This window comes from Porites lutea, chromosome 3 (genome assembly GCF_958299795.1).
Source record: "Porites lutea chromosome 3, jaPorLute2.1, whole genome shotgun sequence".
NCBI classification, from domain to species: Eukaryota; Metazoa; Cnidaria; class Anthozoa; order Scleractinia; family Poritidae; genus Porites; species Porites lutea.
Window position 1 is genome coordinate 16689909 of NC_133203.1, and position 15000 is coordinate 16704908.

General features: G+C 39.5%; 1 protein-coding gene across 1 annotated transcript; it reads right to left on the reverse strand.

Moving 5' to 3' along the window:
- Positions 1–2653: 2653 nt before the first annotated feature.
- On the reverse strand, positions 2654–4135 carry LOC140930617 (uncharacterized). Its single transcript, XM_073380344.1, has one exon. It carries the CDS (start codon positions 4133–4135, stop codon positions 2936–2938), a length of 1200 nt encoding a protein of 399 aa, XP_073236445.1. The 3' UTR covers positions 2654–2935.
- Positions 4136–15000: the final 10865 nt, after the last annotated feature.

Below are 15000 nucleotides of genomic sequence, written 5' to 3' on the forward strand. Positions count from 1 at the left end.
ACATCCAAACGCTTGTGGAAATCCATATTTATCTTCCATGACTTTCACAATATCTTTCATTTGCTGCTCGGTTGACGGGAGTTTTATGTATTTTGGTCCCAAAACCCTGGCAATGACATCAAAGACTTACGTACAATCACAGAAACTCTATAACGTGCAATTCCAAAAGCATTTGCTGTCATAAAAAGCGAACCTTCAATCTTGGACAAAATAAAATGGAACAGCAAACCCCCATCCCCCCCAAATCAAGGATGAAGCCGCGCGAAGGGCAAAAACGCGCCATTTTTCCATCCTTGATTTGGGGGGAGGGGGGGTCTAGGTTTTCCATTTATTTTGTCCAAGATTGTCTCGAAGGTGTCTAGGTCACGAAATAGTGGTCACTCCTAATTAGTGAGACATCTTTCAACGCACTTAACGTTAGAAAACACTGGTTTCTGACGCAGTCACGCGCGTCACTGGTCCATCCCGGGTCTAAGTTTAGGCATTACAAAAGAGATATTCTCGGTAACACAGAGCATATATAATGCGTAGTTTAACTTTCCCAATAATTATAAGAGGTGAGAAGAGATATTCTTTATCGTCGTAAAACACTTTAAACATGCCATCTAGAAAAAGAATACCCGAGGAAACTAAGGCTACAATTAGAGCCCTTAAGGCTACTAAAGATCTCACGCTAGAAGAAATTGCTCAGCGCTGCAAGGTTTCCAGGACAAGTGTACACCGACTAACAAGTGCAGAGGGAAGACTGCCTGAACACAGGAGACATTTTTGTGGCCGAAGGAAAAAAATTTCCCCCGAACAAGAGGCATTGATTCTCGGAAGCATTGAAGAGTTGAGAGACCAAGAGGGCTCCTTTTTGTCTCGGCGTCTGATGGAACGGACAGGAATTCGTCACGTTTCTGATCGAACTGTTAGACGTCTTCTAAACAGAAATGGTTACTTCTTTCTGCAGGCACGCAAAAAGGGACTCATGAGCCAATCGGACAAAGACATGAGAGTCACATTTGCTAGAAAGATGCAAGCAGATTACCCTCTGAATGTATGGAAAGATTCTATCGCTTTTTACTTGGATGGCGTCTCGTTTGTATACAAGACAAACCCCATGGACCAGGCCCGCGCCCCCAAAGGAAGAGTGTGGAGAAAAAAATCCGAAGGTCTTACACAGGGGTGCCTAGCTAAAGGAAGAAAAGTTGGAACGGGAGGAAAAGTTGCCAAGTTCATGGTTGCAATAAGTCACGGAAAAGGAGTTTTAGTCTGTGACAGATACGAAAAAATGGACGCAAACTATTTCTCATCTTTTATTGACCAGAATTTCAACACCATGTTCGTGCAATCCGGCAAAGGATCGAGTCGGCTCTGGCTACAAGATGGTGATCCCTGTCAAAACAGCAAAGCAGCACGCGAGGCTATGGGTCGTTGTCATTCGGAACTTTTAAAAATACCGCCGCGAAGTCCAGACTTAAACCCTATTGAGAACATTTTTAACCTTGCCTCCAGGAAGTTAGAAAAAGACGCTCTTCAACAAGGCATTACTCGCGAATCATATGACGAGTTCTGTGATAGGGTAGAAAGGACAATTTGTAGCATTTCTCAGGGCGTGATTGATAAAACAATACAGTCTATGAACGGTCGCATTGCTGACATAATACGAAACAATGGCGAAAGACTGAAATATTAGTTAGTCAGTAAACGGTGTAACGTTCCTGAAGAGTGTTTAACCTGGTTTAAATGACACTTGGACGGTTCTCTGACGGTTTACGAACTGTTCCACACGGTTTCAAGTTAGTTTACGGTGATTTTTCACGGTTTATTACGATTAACGAATCGGTGAAAATTGAAAAAGGTTGTCTCAATATTATTTTACTGTTCAAGCGTCAAAATCGTGGAAAATCGTCAAAAACCGTCCGTTATAGCTTGTAAATCGAGCCAATCTGCATCTTGTTCAACCAAAATCGTGCTCGCTTTTGCAGTATAAGAAAAGTAGTGCAGATAGAGGAAATCTAACGCACACAAATATCGCTAATAGCAAATTCACTTTTTAAAAGTAGCACTGAGTGAATAGCTACTGGACAGATGGCGCACTGGTCTAGTTCCACGCTAAGGCTAGTGCGCCGGTTAGGTGCGCACATTGCTTTCGTAGGTTCAAGCTGCGGCCTGAGCAATTTTTTTTCTTTTTTTCTTTTTTTTCAGTAATTTTTGGAAAAGTTTGGCTATAAAGAAATTGACAACATTTTGCTTAAAAGCATTAATGCTTAAAAGCATTAATACGTAGTTAAAGGAAAGGTTTTAAAAAAATATGATGACAAAGTTTCGACGTTCTCGTACGTCATTGTCAAGTCAAAAGACAATAGCGTATGAATGTTCTATAACGAATATAAGAAAACAACAAAAGATCAATAAAGAGAATAGTGACATATCAGAATATGTTACAAGTTTCTACAAAGAATTTCGCACTTTTTGACGCACTCTGAGTATTTGCGGACTTCTTTGATGCATAGCATCTCGTAAATGAGGCTGTTCATTTATGTATAGTATTTTGTAATACCATTAACCCCGCTATTTCCACCCGATGAATTTTTTCGTTTTCTTTCTTTCGTTTTTTTTTATTTATTTGTTTATTTTGGCCTTCTGCTGTTTTAGGTGCAGTAATTAACACTGGCAGTAAAAGTGAAAAACGTAATCAGTTTTGGACCTGAAGGGATACAAGAATTCTTTATTCATTCTAGACTCATATATACAGGCTAAACAACGAAGAAAGAGTATGATATTACTAATTAATTAAAGCGACAATTCTCTCTTAAATTAATTTATCCTTTACACGGTATTCAAATGTATTTACAATGTGCTACACTTTCAGTATACTGGTAAATGACAAATAAACGGCCCGCAAACGACAGTTTATTATTAAAAAGTTAATACAGTAGAATCGATCCTCTTAAAAATTTAGAATGAATTCAGCAAAGCACCTTGCGCAAGATGCAATGGATAGTTGTTCGGCCTCTCGAATTTGTCGTTGAAACTGAAAAGAGTGCCAGCGTACCGCCATCATTTCGGTTTCTCTTTCGTCTATCGCCCCTCCCTTGACGTAAACCAAATCGTGTTTCGTTGTGCAAAAAATTGGGGTGTCTCGAGTAAACTCAAGGTCTTTGGAAAAGTAGGATTTGGGGGCAGGAAGGTGAACCGGCTGTCCCTCTAGCATTAGAAGCAGATCATGCCATTGAATTATCTGGGGGTTCCATCTAAAGTCATTTAAGAAAATAACTTCTGCTTTCTCAGCCCCTACCCACGCAAAAGTGGATGTAGCTGGGTTACTGAACGACCTGTACACAACGTTTAAAGGGTTAAGTAAAAATGTTTTTCCAGTGTTGGCGGGGCCCTTGATTAGAATGTTTCGAAATTTTCCCCTCCCTTTTTCCAGCAGGTCTTTTACAGCTTGTGAGAAGGCCTCCCGCGACACGTCGTTCCACCTAAGAATCTGGTTCGCACATTGAAGCCACTGCCCGTTACATTGATCGACACAAGGATCTTCTAGCGCCTTCTCTAAGAGCTCCAGCCTTGTTAATTTGCTCCGCTCAATCACGTCAGTCGCGTTCTCCATTTCCCACGAAGTTGCAATCACTTCTTCCACCACCCTATTTCCTCTGTTGAACACGAACTCCGCCAGGTCTGTTTTGCCCTCGGCTTTTTGCACGTTAGCGAGTGCGAGTAGTTCCGTTCTGTTACGGAATCCTTTATCGATGATTATTTTCGAAATTTCAAAGCTACTTAAACGTCGGGAACGCTTTCGCTTAACGGCTTTGCTGGCCCGCCTGCCTTCCTCTATCTCGTTTTCTCGACCATCCCTTTCTTCCTCGCTTGCGGCACTGGATGATTCGTCACCGTGGTCGCTTGTGGCTGCTGGTACACTTCGTTGTTTTCGAGCTTGACTCGCTGACATGGTTCTCGGTGGACCAGAGTTGGCCAAGTCAGGATGATCAGGAGACTGAATGTAATGTCTGTCTTCTTTGGTTGTATACAACCAAGCAGTGTAATAGTTAACGTGACGATTAGAAAAGTGAACATAAATGCTCCATTTGTTCTTTAAATAGTCGCGAATGGGCAGCCACCTCCTAACATGGTTTAACTTTATAGCCATGTGAAAATGCTTTCCTCCTCCCTTCTTATGACTTTCTTGGCAGCACGACCACTGTACAATTTTTGCTTTCGGTCCCTCGCAGTTTAAAACTGCTTCACAAACGGCATCTGCGAACGACTTTCTCTCAGGGAAAATACGGAGATCTGCTCTGCTATAAGTCAGTAAGTAAACGCTTCGCACTTTGGCTGTTTCTGAGTCTTTATCGGAGCTGTCGGGGCTTTCGCTCGAACTGTTTGATGTGTACTGAGAAAGCAACTCCATCGTTATATTCTGGCAAAGAGCGTTAGTAGGTTTAAGTAGAAATATGTAACCGATGCAGTTTGCGCAATAATTTCAAAAGAATTTTCATCGAGAAAAAAGAGTCAGTTTTGCAAAAGAAGTATGTTACTATTATGACACCAATAGTGTCATGTATTCATGCGTTCTACTTTTTTAATAAATGAAATACACAAAAAGCATTTATTGAATGTCATTAGTAACATTTTTTGCATTCTCGCTCGGGCTTATTCATGATTAGGCGAGAATCGCAATTAAAGTGTTAAGCTTCGAAAGCTTGCGACCGCAAGTTTTAAGTCGTGATTACCATACAGTACGCTTTGGGTAACGCAAGTCTTACTCTCAGACAATCTTGGACAAAATAAAATGGAACAGCAAACCCCCATCCCCCCCAAATCAAGGATGAAGCCGCGCGAAGGGCAAAAACGCGCCATTTTTCCATCCTTGATTTGGGGGGAGGGGGGGTCTAGGTTTTCCATTTATTTTGTCCAAGATTGTTGGTCTTTTAAAAAGTACAAAGTCAAAGCGAGTTGCTTTTCCACTGAGAGCACATCAAGTCCTCTCGGGCTTCTGCCAGGCTGAAGGTAAGGCCGTATTTCATCTGCTAGCGCTATAAATACATCGCGATCCATTCTCAAATTTTTCTTCCACTCAGACTCGGGCAGAATTCCATTGTACAGGCTCTGCCACCACTGTTCTGTGCGACCAGGATTTTGCCAAAGTCTTCCTCGCCGGAAAACTGCTCTCCTTCGTACATATCTGAGTCATGCCAGCGTCATTTGCTGTTGACGCATCTTTCTTTCAGTAGTAATAAAACAATAACCCTATAGCACTGAAATGCCGCCGCTAAGGATGTGAACGCGAGCAAAATTGAGTTTACTGCCAAAACACCTCGTTTGTCGCCATTTTGGTGTTTACATGCTAGGCGACCGCGCGATGGCTTCAGGTTTCCGCAGTTTTGTTGGCAGAGATAGCCCCGGGGATAACCCTACACATGTAAACGGGGGCTATCTATTGACCCTTCTAGGAGGGTTACCCTCCGTCCATGTAAACAGACCCTAAATCAGTTTTTACTTTTTTCATGCTCTTAGACTCTTTGTCATGCAGACAATGCAACGTGGGGTCCACACACAATAATGATATCCAACCAAATATAAAAAATAAAAAAGATGTACCTTATCTTAAGAAATCTTTTCTTGGAGTACAGGTTTTCAAAGACAGTTGGTCGCTCCATTTTTTTGTCAGTCATCCTCGTGTTCCTGACACGAAGATGATCTCTTCTGTGGTTGGTTGGCCTTAAGTGTATGTCCTCGGGATGATTGGAATGTTGACTGTCTTACACCATGGGCAAGGGCTCTACTTGACTGAAGAGAAACTGGGAAAATGTCTATGGGATCTACCACTTTTTTGACTACTTTATTCTTCAAACTAGTAGTAGCTAGTTACATGTGTAGTAGTAGTAGTCAACTGAAAACAAAGGTGGTGGTGATGATGATGAACCTTATTTGCATGTCAAGAGTATTTATCTAATGAAGCTAATTGGGGACACCAGGTATAAGTATTTAAAAAATAAAAATGATATAGCTAAAATTAATAACCAGAACCACTTGCTGGTAGGCATGACTGAGATCCAGCTCAGTGAAACTATAACAACCTAGGAACTACTTACTTGTGTTATTAGTCATTAGTATGATAATGAGTTAAATCTTTCACGAAAGTCAAGCCTGGCAATTACAGCTACAATCTAGAACATTAGTAATGTCCATGGTGTGAATTGCACTCTTAAAAGATTGTACGCTAGGTTTACAGCGAAGGTCTCTTTTCATCTTACCTCAAAGACAGGGTTCAAGATACCTTATACTATGTCTTCCATAAGAAACAGTGCTATATCTGGGGATAGGGAAGTCCACATTACGTAGGTTGTATTATAGGTTGCATGTGTGTATCTGCTACCTAGTGGAAAAGTGATTCCCTGTAATTACATTTGTCTGCTAGCGTATGAAAGGTATCCATTACTCCCCAAGGTGTGGTGATGAGCTCCTTCTTAAATTTATCAATATCCAGAGCCTTTGTAGTTCTGAAAGATACCGCTTTGTGGCGATATTGGGATATCTTATTCCTCACAAGTTGATAGGTCAGATAGTGATTGCTTATTTCAAGATTGAGTACTCCACTTGTCTTTAAAATAATAATTGCCAATAAAGACAAAAAGAGAATATACTCCAAATTAATCACAGCTGTCAGTGCAAAGCAAAACAGTAACACACGTGTTTTGCATTGAAACCATACTTCACCCTGAATTGCAAAATATTATTTTAGCCATTAATTTGTACTGTAATCTGCATATGTTTTATTTTTGCGTACCTCCCAGAAAATAGGCACATGCTTTCTAAAAATTCTTATTGGTCTATGATTTTACAAGGTAGATTACAGCAGATTAAATGCAACATTTTTTATGATAAGAATCTCGTCCCTTTTAAGTAAATGAAAGGTTAAAAGAGTAATGCTAGAAGGTATACTTTTCAAAGATAAGTGCAACGTTTTGTTAAGCAGATGTAGAATTTAATCGGCTAAAATGGTTTCTTGTTTCTCCTACATACAAGAATACTTTGTTAATAAAAATGGCCGTGGAAGAACATGGCCGGATTACTGCATTTTTTCACCCCCATTCATGTAGTTGTATAGGTAATGGCATTACAAATGCATTAGAGTTCACTTTTTAGAAGGCTGAAGTTTTCGTGAGTGTATAACAAAACTGCAAACATCATGTTACATTTAACAATTAACTAGTGTTGTTGAACGGTTTTAATTGTAGGGCGACAGTTTGTAGGATAAGAATCTGTTCCCTTTCTCAGTGAATTTAGAGTAATGCTAGAAGGAAGGTCAGTATCTTTGAAAGATAACTTCTTATATTTTCAAGCATTTTGGTCGTAAATTATAAACCAGTCATTTATTTAATGATACTGGTTTACATCACATTGCATTTTGGAGAAAGTTAACTATGCAGCAAGTTTACCACGGTAAAAGGTATGGTAAGTGTGATTGGCATTTTTTTAGTTTGCCATTATAATCCCAACTCTGGTTACTTGCCATGACTACGGGGAAAAGTGAAAACATAACCTGTCACATACCATCACACTACGAAACATTTAATAATAAATGGGTTTATCTCTCTTGTTGTAAATTTTGATTGGTTTGTTGACACTTTTTGTTTTTGTAGAATGCAACAATTCTTAAAGATTCAGTTCACTCGTGTACATTGTTATTAAGCTTTATTTTTCTTCAAGTGGTTGTGAACAGAGGCAAACGATTTTCTCAATACATTGCCAACTGACCAGATCAAAATGGACTTAATCTATGTATCAATAAGAATCTCAGAAAATAACTCGCATAGTTCTCCTGTGGAGTATTAACTATAGAAAAGCAGCTTGAAAATTATCTTAAGCCTTGATACTAAAGTAAACATGAGAAGTGTCAGTCAGTAGAACAGTTTCCTTGTTTAAGATTTAGCGCTAACACTTGCTGTGATTACTACGTAAGTCCGGCAGTGACGAAGAAAATCTTATTAGTTATCTCCCCAATCTGTTAAATAGATAAACGGCTTTGAGCACTTACGGCACAAAAAAGTACCACTCATACGCAATCATTTGCTGTATTTTTCAAATACATATATGCAGGAAAAAAGAAGTTGGATTGTACGGTTTTTTTTATCAGTATTGTCTTAATAATGTATGATGTTTTTTTGCTAGTAAATAGTAATGAAAACGAAATGTTACTTTTGATCTGAAGTCTTCTGGTTATTGAGTCTTTCAGTCTTATATGTGATGGGAGGTTTCTCCTCTTTCGAACGATTTGAACACCGAACGGGAACCTGGCGCTTTCACTCTCAATTAACTAGGGGAAACTAGACTCAATTGTAACTCGCTTGCGGGAAAGAGCTGTCACTTCTCTTGAGATCCGGGATCAAACCACTATAACTGGCACATCAAAGGCAAACTGAACTTTGGTTCCAACAGCATTTATTCTCGTACACGTGGCGTAACTTAGCTCACAAATGTAATCGGCGATGTAATTGAAAAATCAGTTAAAAGCAACTTACTTATATATCATTTGAACAACCACTGAAAACAAAAGAGTACAATAGATGTGTAAACAGAAATCATTTAGAAGTAATTGAAAATCAAATAAAAGAGGTAGTTATAGCTTGTTAGTGTTGCTATTGTTCAAAAGTAAAAGTACTGGAACAAAAGCTAGCTAAGTTTGCTAGGTCAGCGAAACAGTATTTATGTACAATATGAATGAAATTGCAAGGCCAGCTAGCGTCTGTTCAAACAAGAAGAAACGCGGACTAATTATTAGTTTTCTAGTTTTAAAGCAAAGCAAATTTATCTCAAATTTGCAAGTCATCAAAACCTTCCATATCCCAAACTCAGCTGTTGCCACTATTTAATTAACAGACTAATGAACGTTATATTTGCAAATACATGTGGGTAAAATGCAATTAAAGTGAGGCACATCTGTAAGAAGGTGCTAATGTTAACGAATGTCATACAGAGTAAAAAGAAAGCTTAAATTAAAAGATAAACTAAATTTAATAGCCGTTATTCTGAAAACGAATGATTTTTCTAAAAGTCAACAATTGAAGTTAAGCGCGCCCAGTTAAAAAGAGTCAGTGGCAAATAGTTTTGACAGCTGTAAACACTTTTGGCTTTTTCTAGAATTATTGCGTTAATGAGCACTAAGTAATCAAATGTTAGATAAAATGGCACGAGCCCTCAAAAGGTAAATCAATAAAGTGTTCGTGTACAAAATATTATTGCTAAAGCGATTTGTAAAGCAAGGCGAAAAGTAGAAAGGCTCTATCAAGCGAGGACGGATCAAATTAAGGTCGGAGGAATGTTAGGAAGTAAATTCAAGTAATAGGTAATCTTTGATTTCCATAGGGTTTTACTATAGTGGCATTTGAATTTAATGATTTTTTGAAGGGCTAGTCAGCGTGCTGCAATCCGTCGGCCAAGGCGATGACAGAGAGATAGGCCATGATGCTATTGCAAGTCTGGGAAACTGGGTTAAACCTTGCTTAACGTGAGCTCAAATCGAGATTTGTAAGTGAATGATCGGCAAACCTGTTAACTACATAAACTATGTTTATTATATGTTACATCAGTATTACAGAACTTTTAAAGGGTCTTTACAAATGCTTTTCTTCTCAAACAAAAGATAATTGATGCAATATAAATAATACCGAAGTATCTATAAAATGATCGGTACGACAAGTGTCATTGATTCCGTATTCAGTGAAGATAATATCAAACATACAAAGAAGTCAATACCTTTTGTTTCGGTGAGAGCTCTAACAGTAACAAGACAGTAACTCAACTCACTCCCATGACAGAATGTCGCTCTCTCGAGCCCCTTCCCGTGATGCCAGGCATTAGGGTTACCAGTAAAATTTACAATTTTACGTTTATCTAGAGTATCTTTGTGGTATTTTCACTAAGCGTTCCGAACGTGTACGTTTAACAGTAATAAGGTCCATCTTACTGCATTTAGCAGGTTCTGCAGCCTTTGTAGTGTCTTTTAGTGGCTTGATTTTTTTTCCATTCTTTTCAACAACAGCTACAGGTAGGTCTTTGGCTGTCGGTTTCTGTTGTCCAGATTTCGAGAAGGGTTCCGTAACTTTGACTTGCTGATCTTCCTTAAGATGTACACGGTTTCTTCTGAGCAGCTTACCATCCACATTAACATCGTATGAACGGTATCCACAGTTCTGTGAGACAGTTCCTTTCTTCCACTCCTGTCCTTTCAACAGACCTTCAGGCTTGACTCTAACGGTATCGCCAGGCTTTAATTCATTTAAGTCTTTAGCAGTGCGGTCATAATAGGCTTGAGATTTCTGGTGTTTCTTAGTTTTCCCTGCTAACACTGTTTCTGCAATCTCAGGTGTCAGTAATGTCGCTTTCATAGGTACTTCAGTTCTTGTTCGACGGTTTAGGAATCTTTGTGTGGGAGATGTTGTCATGCCAGCAGTAGGTGTGTTGTGCTGGTCAAGTAATGCTTCGTATGGACTCAGCTTTCCTCAGCAAAGTTTTGACAATCTTCACAGCAGATTCAGCTTTTCCATCACTTTGGTGGTGATATAGTGAAGATTTGGTATGTTTAATCTTCTTTCGTTGGCAGAATTGCGATAACTCGACTGAGTCGTAGTTCTTACCACAGTCTGTGACAATCTCATCAGGAATTCCCCATCTCGCAAATTGTTTTTGCATTAGATTAATGGTTTCCCATGCAGTTTGGTTTTTCATTAAGTCAAATTCAATCCAGTCACTGTAATAGTCAACTAGAACAAGATAGTGTTCTTTGTTCCATTCAAAAATATCAGATCCAACTTTAGACCAGGGTCTGTTAGGAATTTCATGACTGATTAGTGTTTCTTTCTGGTTCTTAGTCTGGAAAGCATTGCAGACTTCACATGTAGCAATGAACTGTTTCAATTGATTGTTCATTCCCGGCCACCATAATGAAGTTCTAGCACGCTTAAGGGTTGACCCAGTGCCCATATGTGCTTGGTGTAATTTAATAATCAGTCTTTCGGAGTGTTGCTGGGACTATGATGTGATCACTCCTGTACACGATTCCATCGTTAAAGGACAGTTCATCCTTAATGTTCCAATATGGTAAGATTTCAACAGGAATGTTTGGTTTGCTTGGTTTCCAGCCCATTGATATGTGGTCGATGACAGACTGTAAGACAGTGTCCTCTGCAGTGGCTTCTGCGATTTCAGCGAAGTTGCTTGTTAAGCTTTGTTTTCATGAACAAGTCTTGTCGTTTCAATCTCTTGTTCAATCTTGCTTCGGTGCTGGTTAGTCGGTTGAGATCTGCTCAGGTCATCAGCAATAAAGAGGTCTTTGCCTTTTACATATTGGAATTTGACATCATATCCCATGATTCTACATAGCATTCGCTGAAGTCTAACAGGGTTATCTTCAACGGGTTTCTTCAATATGGCAGCAAGGGGTTTGTGGTCGTTATAGACTGCCACTTTCCTACCATAAGTGTAGGTATGAAATCTAGTGAGCCCAAATACAATACTAAGCATCTCTTTCTCGATTTGGGTGTAGCATTTTTCAGTGTCTGTTAATGCTCTCGATGCATACTGTATAGGTTGGCTGCCTTGTATGAGGCAGGCTCCTAAACCACTTGATGATGCGTCCACTTGGACTTCAACTTGTTCAGCCACATTGAAGTATCTTAGCAGTGGTGCATTCAGAATGAGAGTCTTAATTTCATCAAAAGCTTTCTGTTCATTTTCTTCCCAGATAGACGAAGTGTTGTTCTTTAGCAGAGCTCGTATCGGTTCTGACTTGGTTGACAAGTCTTCTGAAAATCTTGAGAGGTAGGTAACAACACCAAGTAGTCTTCTGACTTCATCTTTGTTTGTTGGGGCAGGCATTGACTGAATACATTCTTGTTTCTTGGGGTCAGGTTTAACTCCTTTGTCTGAAAGGACCACACCCATGTAGAACAACTCAGTCTTCCTCAGCCGGAACTTCTCCTTATTAAGTTTAATATTCTTCTGATGGCATCGCTCCAACAAGGCAAGCAATCTCTTGTCATGGCTAGCTGTTGCTTCTTCAATGTTTTCTCCATCTCCCCAGATCAATATGTCATCAGCTATGGCTTTTACACCTTCTAATCCTTCTAGATTCTCATCAATTCTTCTTTGAAATTCTTCAGGTGCAACACTGATGCCAAAAGGCATTCTTTTCCATTTCAGCCGTCCAAGAGGGGTATTAAAGGTTGTCAGCAAGGAGCTTTCTGCATCTAATGGTACATGCCAAAAAGCAGTCTTGATATCAGCTAGAGAGAATACTTTAGCATTGCTAAAGTCTGTAAGCAGATGATCGACAGTTGGGATTGGGTACTCAGATCGTTTGAGTGCCGTGTTCAGTGGTCTGCTGTCTATGCAGAGTCTAATTCTATTCTTAGCAGACGGTTTGTTTACAATTGTAGGAGCATTTACCCATTCAGTAGGCGCAGTCACTTTCTCAATTATACCTTGCTGTTGGAGGTCTTTTACTTCAGCAATAAAGTTGTTCTTCACAGAGAGAGGGATCTCTCTAGGAGCTGTTTTGTGAGGAGTGACATCATTACTTGTGTGAAGATGTAGTTCGCCCTCAAACTTTCCTATACTGTCATCAAAGACTTGAGGGTAGTTAGTCAGAATTGCCTCCAAGGTGAGTGGTGTTGTCACTTCACTGGCAGTTACAGGGACACTTGGGTTAGCTGGGGCTACTAGAGCAATAAGAGCTCATAAGAGCTCAATGAGTTTGAGTGTTTCTGACTAATTTAGACCGATCAGAGGTGTTAGGTCTCTGTCAACTATTCTAAACTGAATGATCATTTCTTTACTGGTTGCAGGATTTAACACAAAGACTTTTCTGGTTCCCAGGGTCTGAATTTTGGTTTCTTCATCATAGAGAGACAGAACAGGTTTTACTACAGTGTTAAGGTCAGTGAGATCATAATCTCCACTGATGTCTTTATACACATTCACAGGGAGAATGCTACATGTTGAACCAGAGTCTATCTGAAAGCTAACAGGAATTCTTTTCTTCGACAGCAGTAGGTTTGCAAAAGCTTTCTTGTGATCACAGTTTTGATTAAGTACACAGATTTTGTCAAGAACTTCATAATAGTGATCCTCACCATCTTCTTCTACTCTCAGTACAAACGGTTTTGAGGTTGATTTTGATTGTTTTGGATCTGAGTGTTTCTCCTGTTTTCCTTTTTGTAAGCGTTTACACTCCTTTGAGTCTTGAAAGTTATTTTTGACCTTGCATTTTCTGCAGACTGCTCCCCAGGCGGGGCAGAGTTTCTTGTCTGAAAAGCTATGAGCTCCCTTCTTGTTTGCACAGTAATTACACATGAGGGCTTTTTTGGGCTTATCTTTAGAAACCCCTTTTATACTCTCTTTTTCTAAAGTTCGGTTTGCACTGCACTCTTGGACTTCAATCTTTCTACTTTCATAAGCTTTGTCAATTGAAATAGCTGCAACTCTTGTGAGAGTGTTTCCTTTTATTAGCAATCTTTTCTTTAGTTCTTCATCAGAGACACCATAAACAAACTGATCTCTCACTTGTCTATCTTCGTCTACATAATTACAGTCTTTCACTAACAGCAGCAGATCAGTGACAAAAGCAGTTATTGACTCTCCAGGTTTTTGCACTTGTTCTTTAAATTTCTTAGAAGCAACAATTTCATTAAATTCTGGACTTACCGCTCGCTCGAACTTAGTCCACATCAGATCGTAGTCGTTTACATCCTCACCTTCAAACCAGTCCAGGCTGTCGTATATCTTTTGACCTTCAGGGCCAAGCCAATCTTGAACCAAAATACATTTGCTTTCATTCGAAATATTCACAAGACTTCCCTTGAAGATGTAACCAAATTTCTTTTTGAAGGTTTTCAATTCTTCTTGTTGATTCTCCCGGCGGGAATCGAACTTGGGTCGCTCAAAGTTCATGATATTACCTGTAAAGAAACCTTGATTTTGATCCTGAGCTGGGGCCGCAGCTTTGGGTCCTTCTTCCGACATTTTTAACTCTTGGTTTTGCAGGGTTTTGGCGTGAAGATCTTAGGCAGTATGTTTGAGCGATCGACGAGTTTCCACACTCACAGACAAACAGGATCACAGAAAGACAGATCGATAGCAGATCGATAGCAGCAGAATAATCAGCGTTTGTTCACACTCCTGGTACCATGTTTCAATGAGAGCTCTAACAGTAACAAGACAGTAACTCAACTCAACGCCATGACAGAACGTCCCTCTCTCGAGCCCCTTCCCATGATGCCTAGCATTAGGGTTACCACCCTCTAACACCTTTGAAGTCAACACGTTGGCAAATGAGTTTTGATTTGTTCTTTTTGTAAGCTTGATGCCTATGATTACGGATTTAGCATCATATGTAACTTCTACAAACAGCAGTTTCTCTGCAATAGCGTTGTTCTTTAAAAGCAATACTTCTTTTTGTATCCATTTCTTACAAATTTTACTGGTTACTTTCAGTGCAAGTCATTTTGCTTTATTGTCAATGATTTCAATATGAAGTGACAAAGCATCTGTGCACACTTATTAGCTTTGATCATAGCACCTTTTGTACAACATGCAACTCTAGATGTTCTTGAGTGCTTGGCTTACTTTTTTAATACAGATACTTGATTCGTCATTTCATTAATTACAGCCATAAAGTGACATCGGGCCATCTTGCTTGTTCTCTTCAACGTCATTTCCAAAATAAACTTTTCGTCGTTACTCTCTGTTATGGTAGTTGGGCTTGTAGTTGAAATGTTTTTACGATCAGAGCATATCTTCAACTGGATATTGGTCAACTTGTAGGATAGGCCTTGCGTTATCTTTGGGATGTGTTCTTCAATCGAGGGGAGTATAATGGGTCTTTTGTGTCCGATAGCTATCGCATCCACTATCTGAAGGTGCTTCGGCTTATGTTTCCTATGTGCCTCATTCGTTACAAGTATTGAGTAAATCCAATATTGAAACGAGTTCTTCATCGCTGTCTGCAAGCCG

What these genes read in the sequence shown, in the direction of transcription:
- LOC140930617 (XM_073380344.1), bottom strand. Translation starts at nt 4,135, where the DNA reads ATGGCTATAAAGTTAAACCATGTTAGGAGGTGGCTGCCCATTCGCGAC.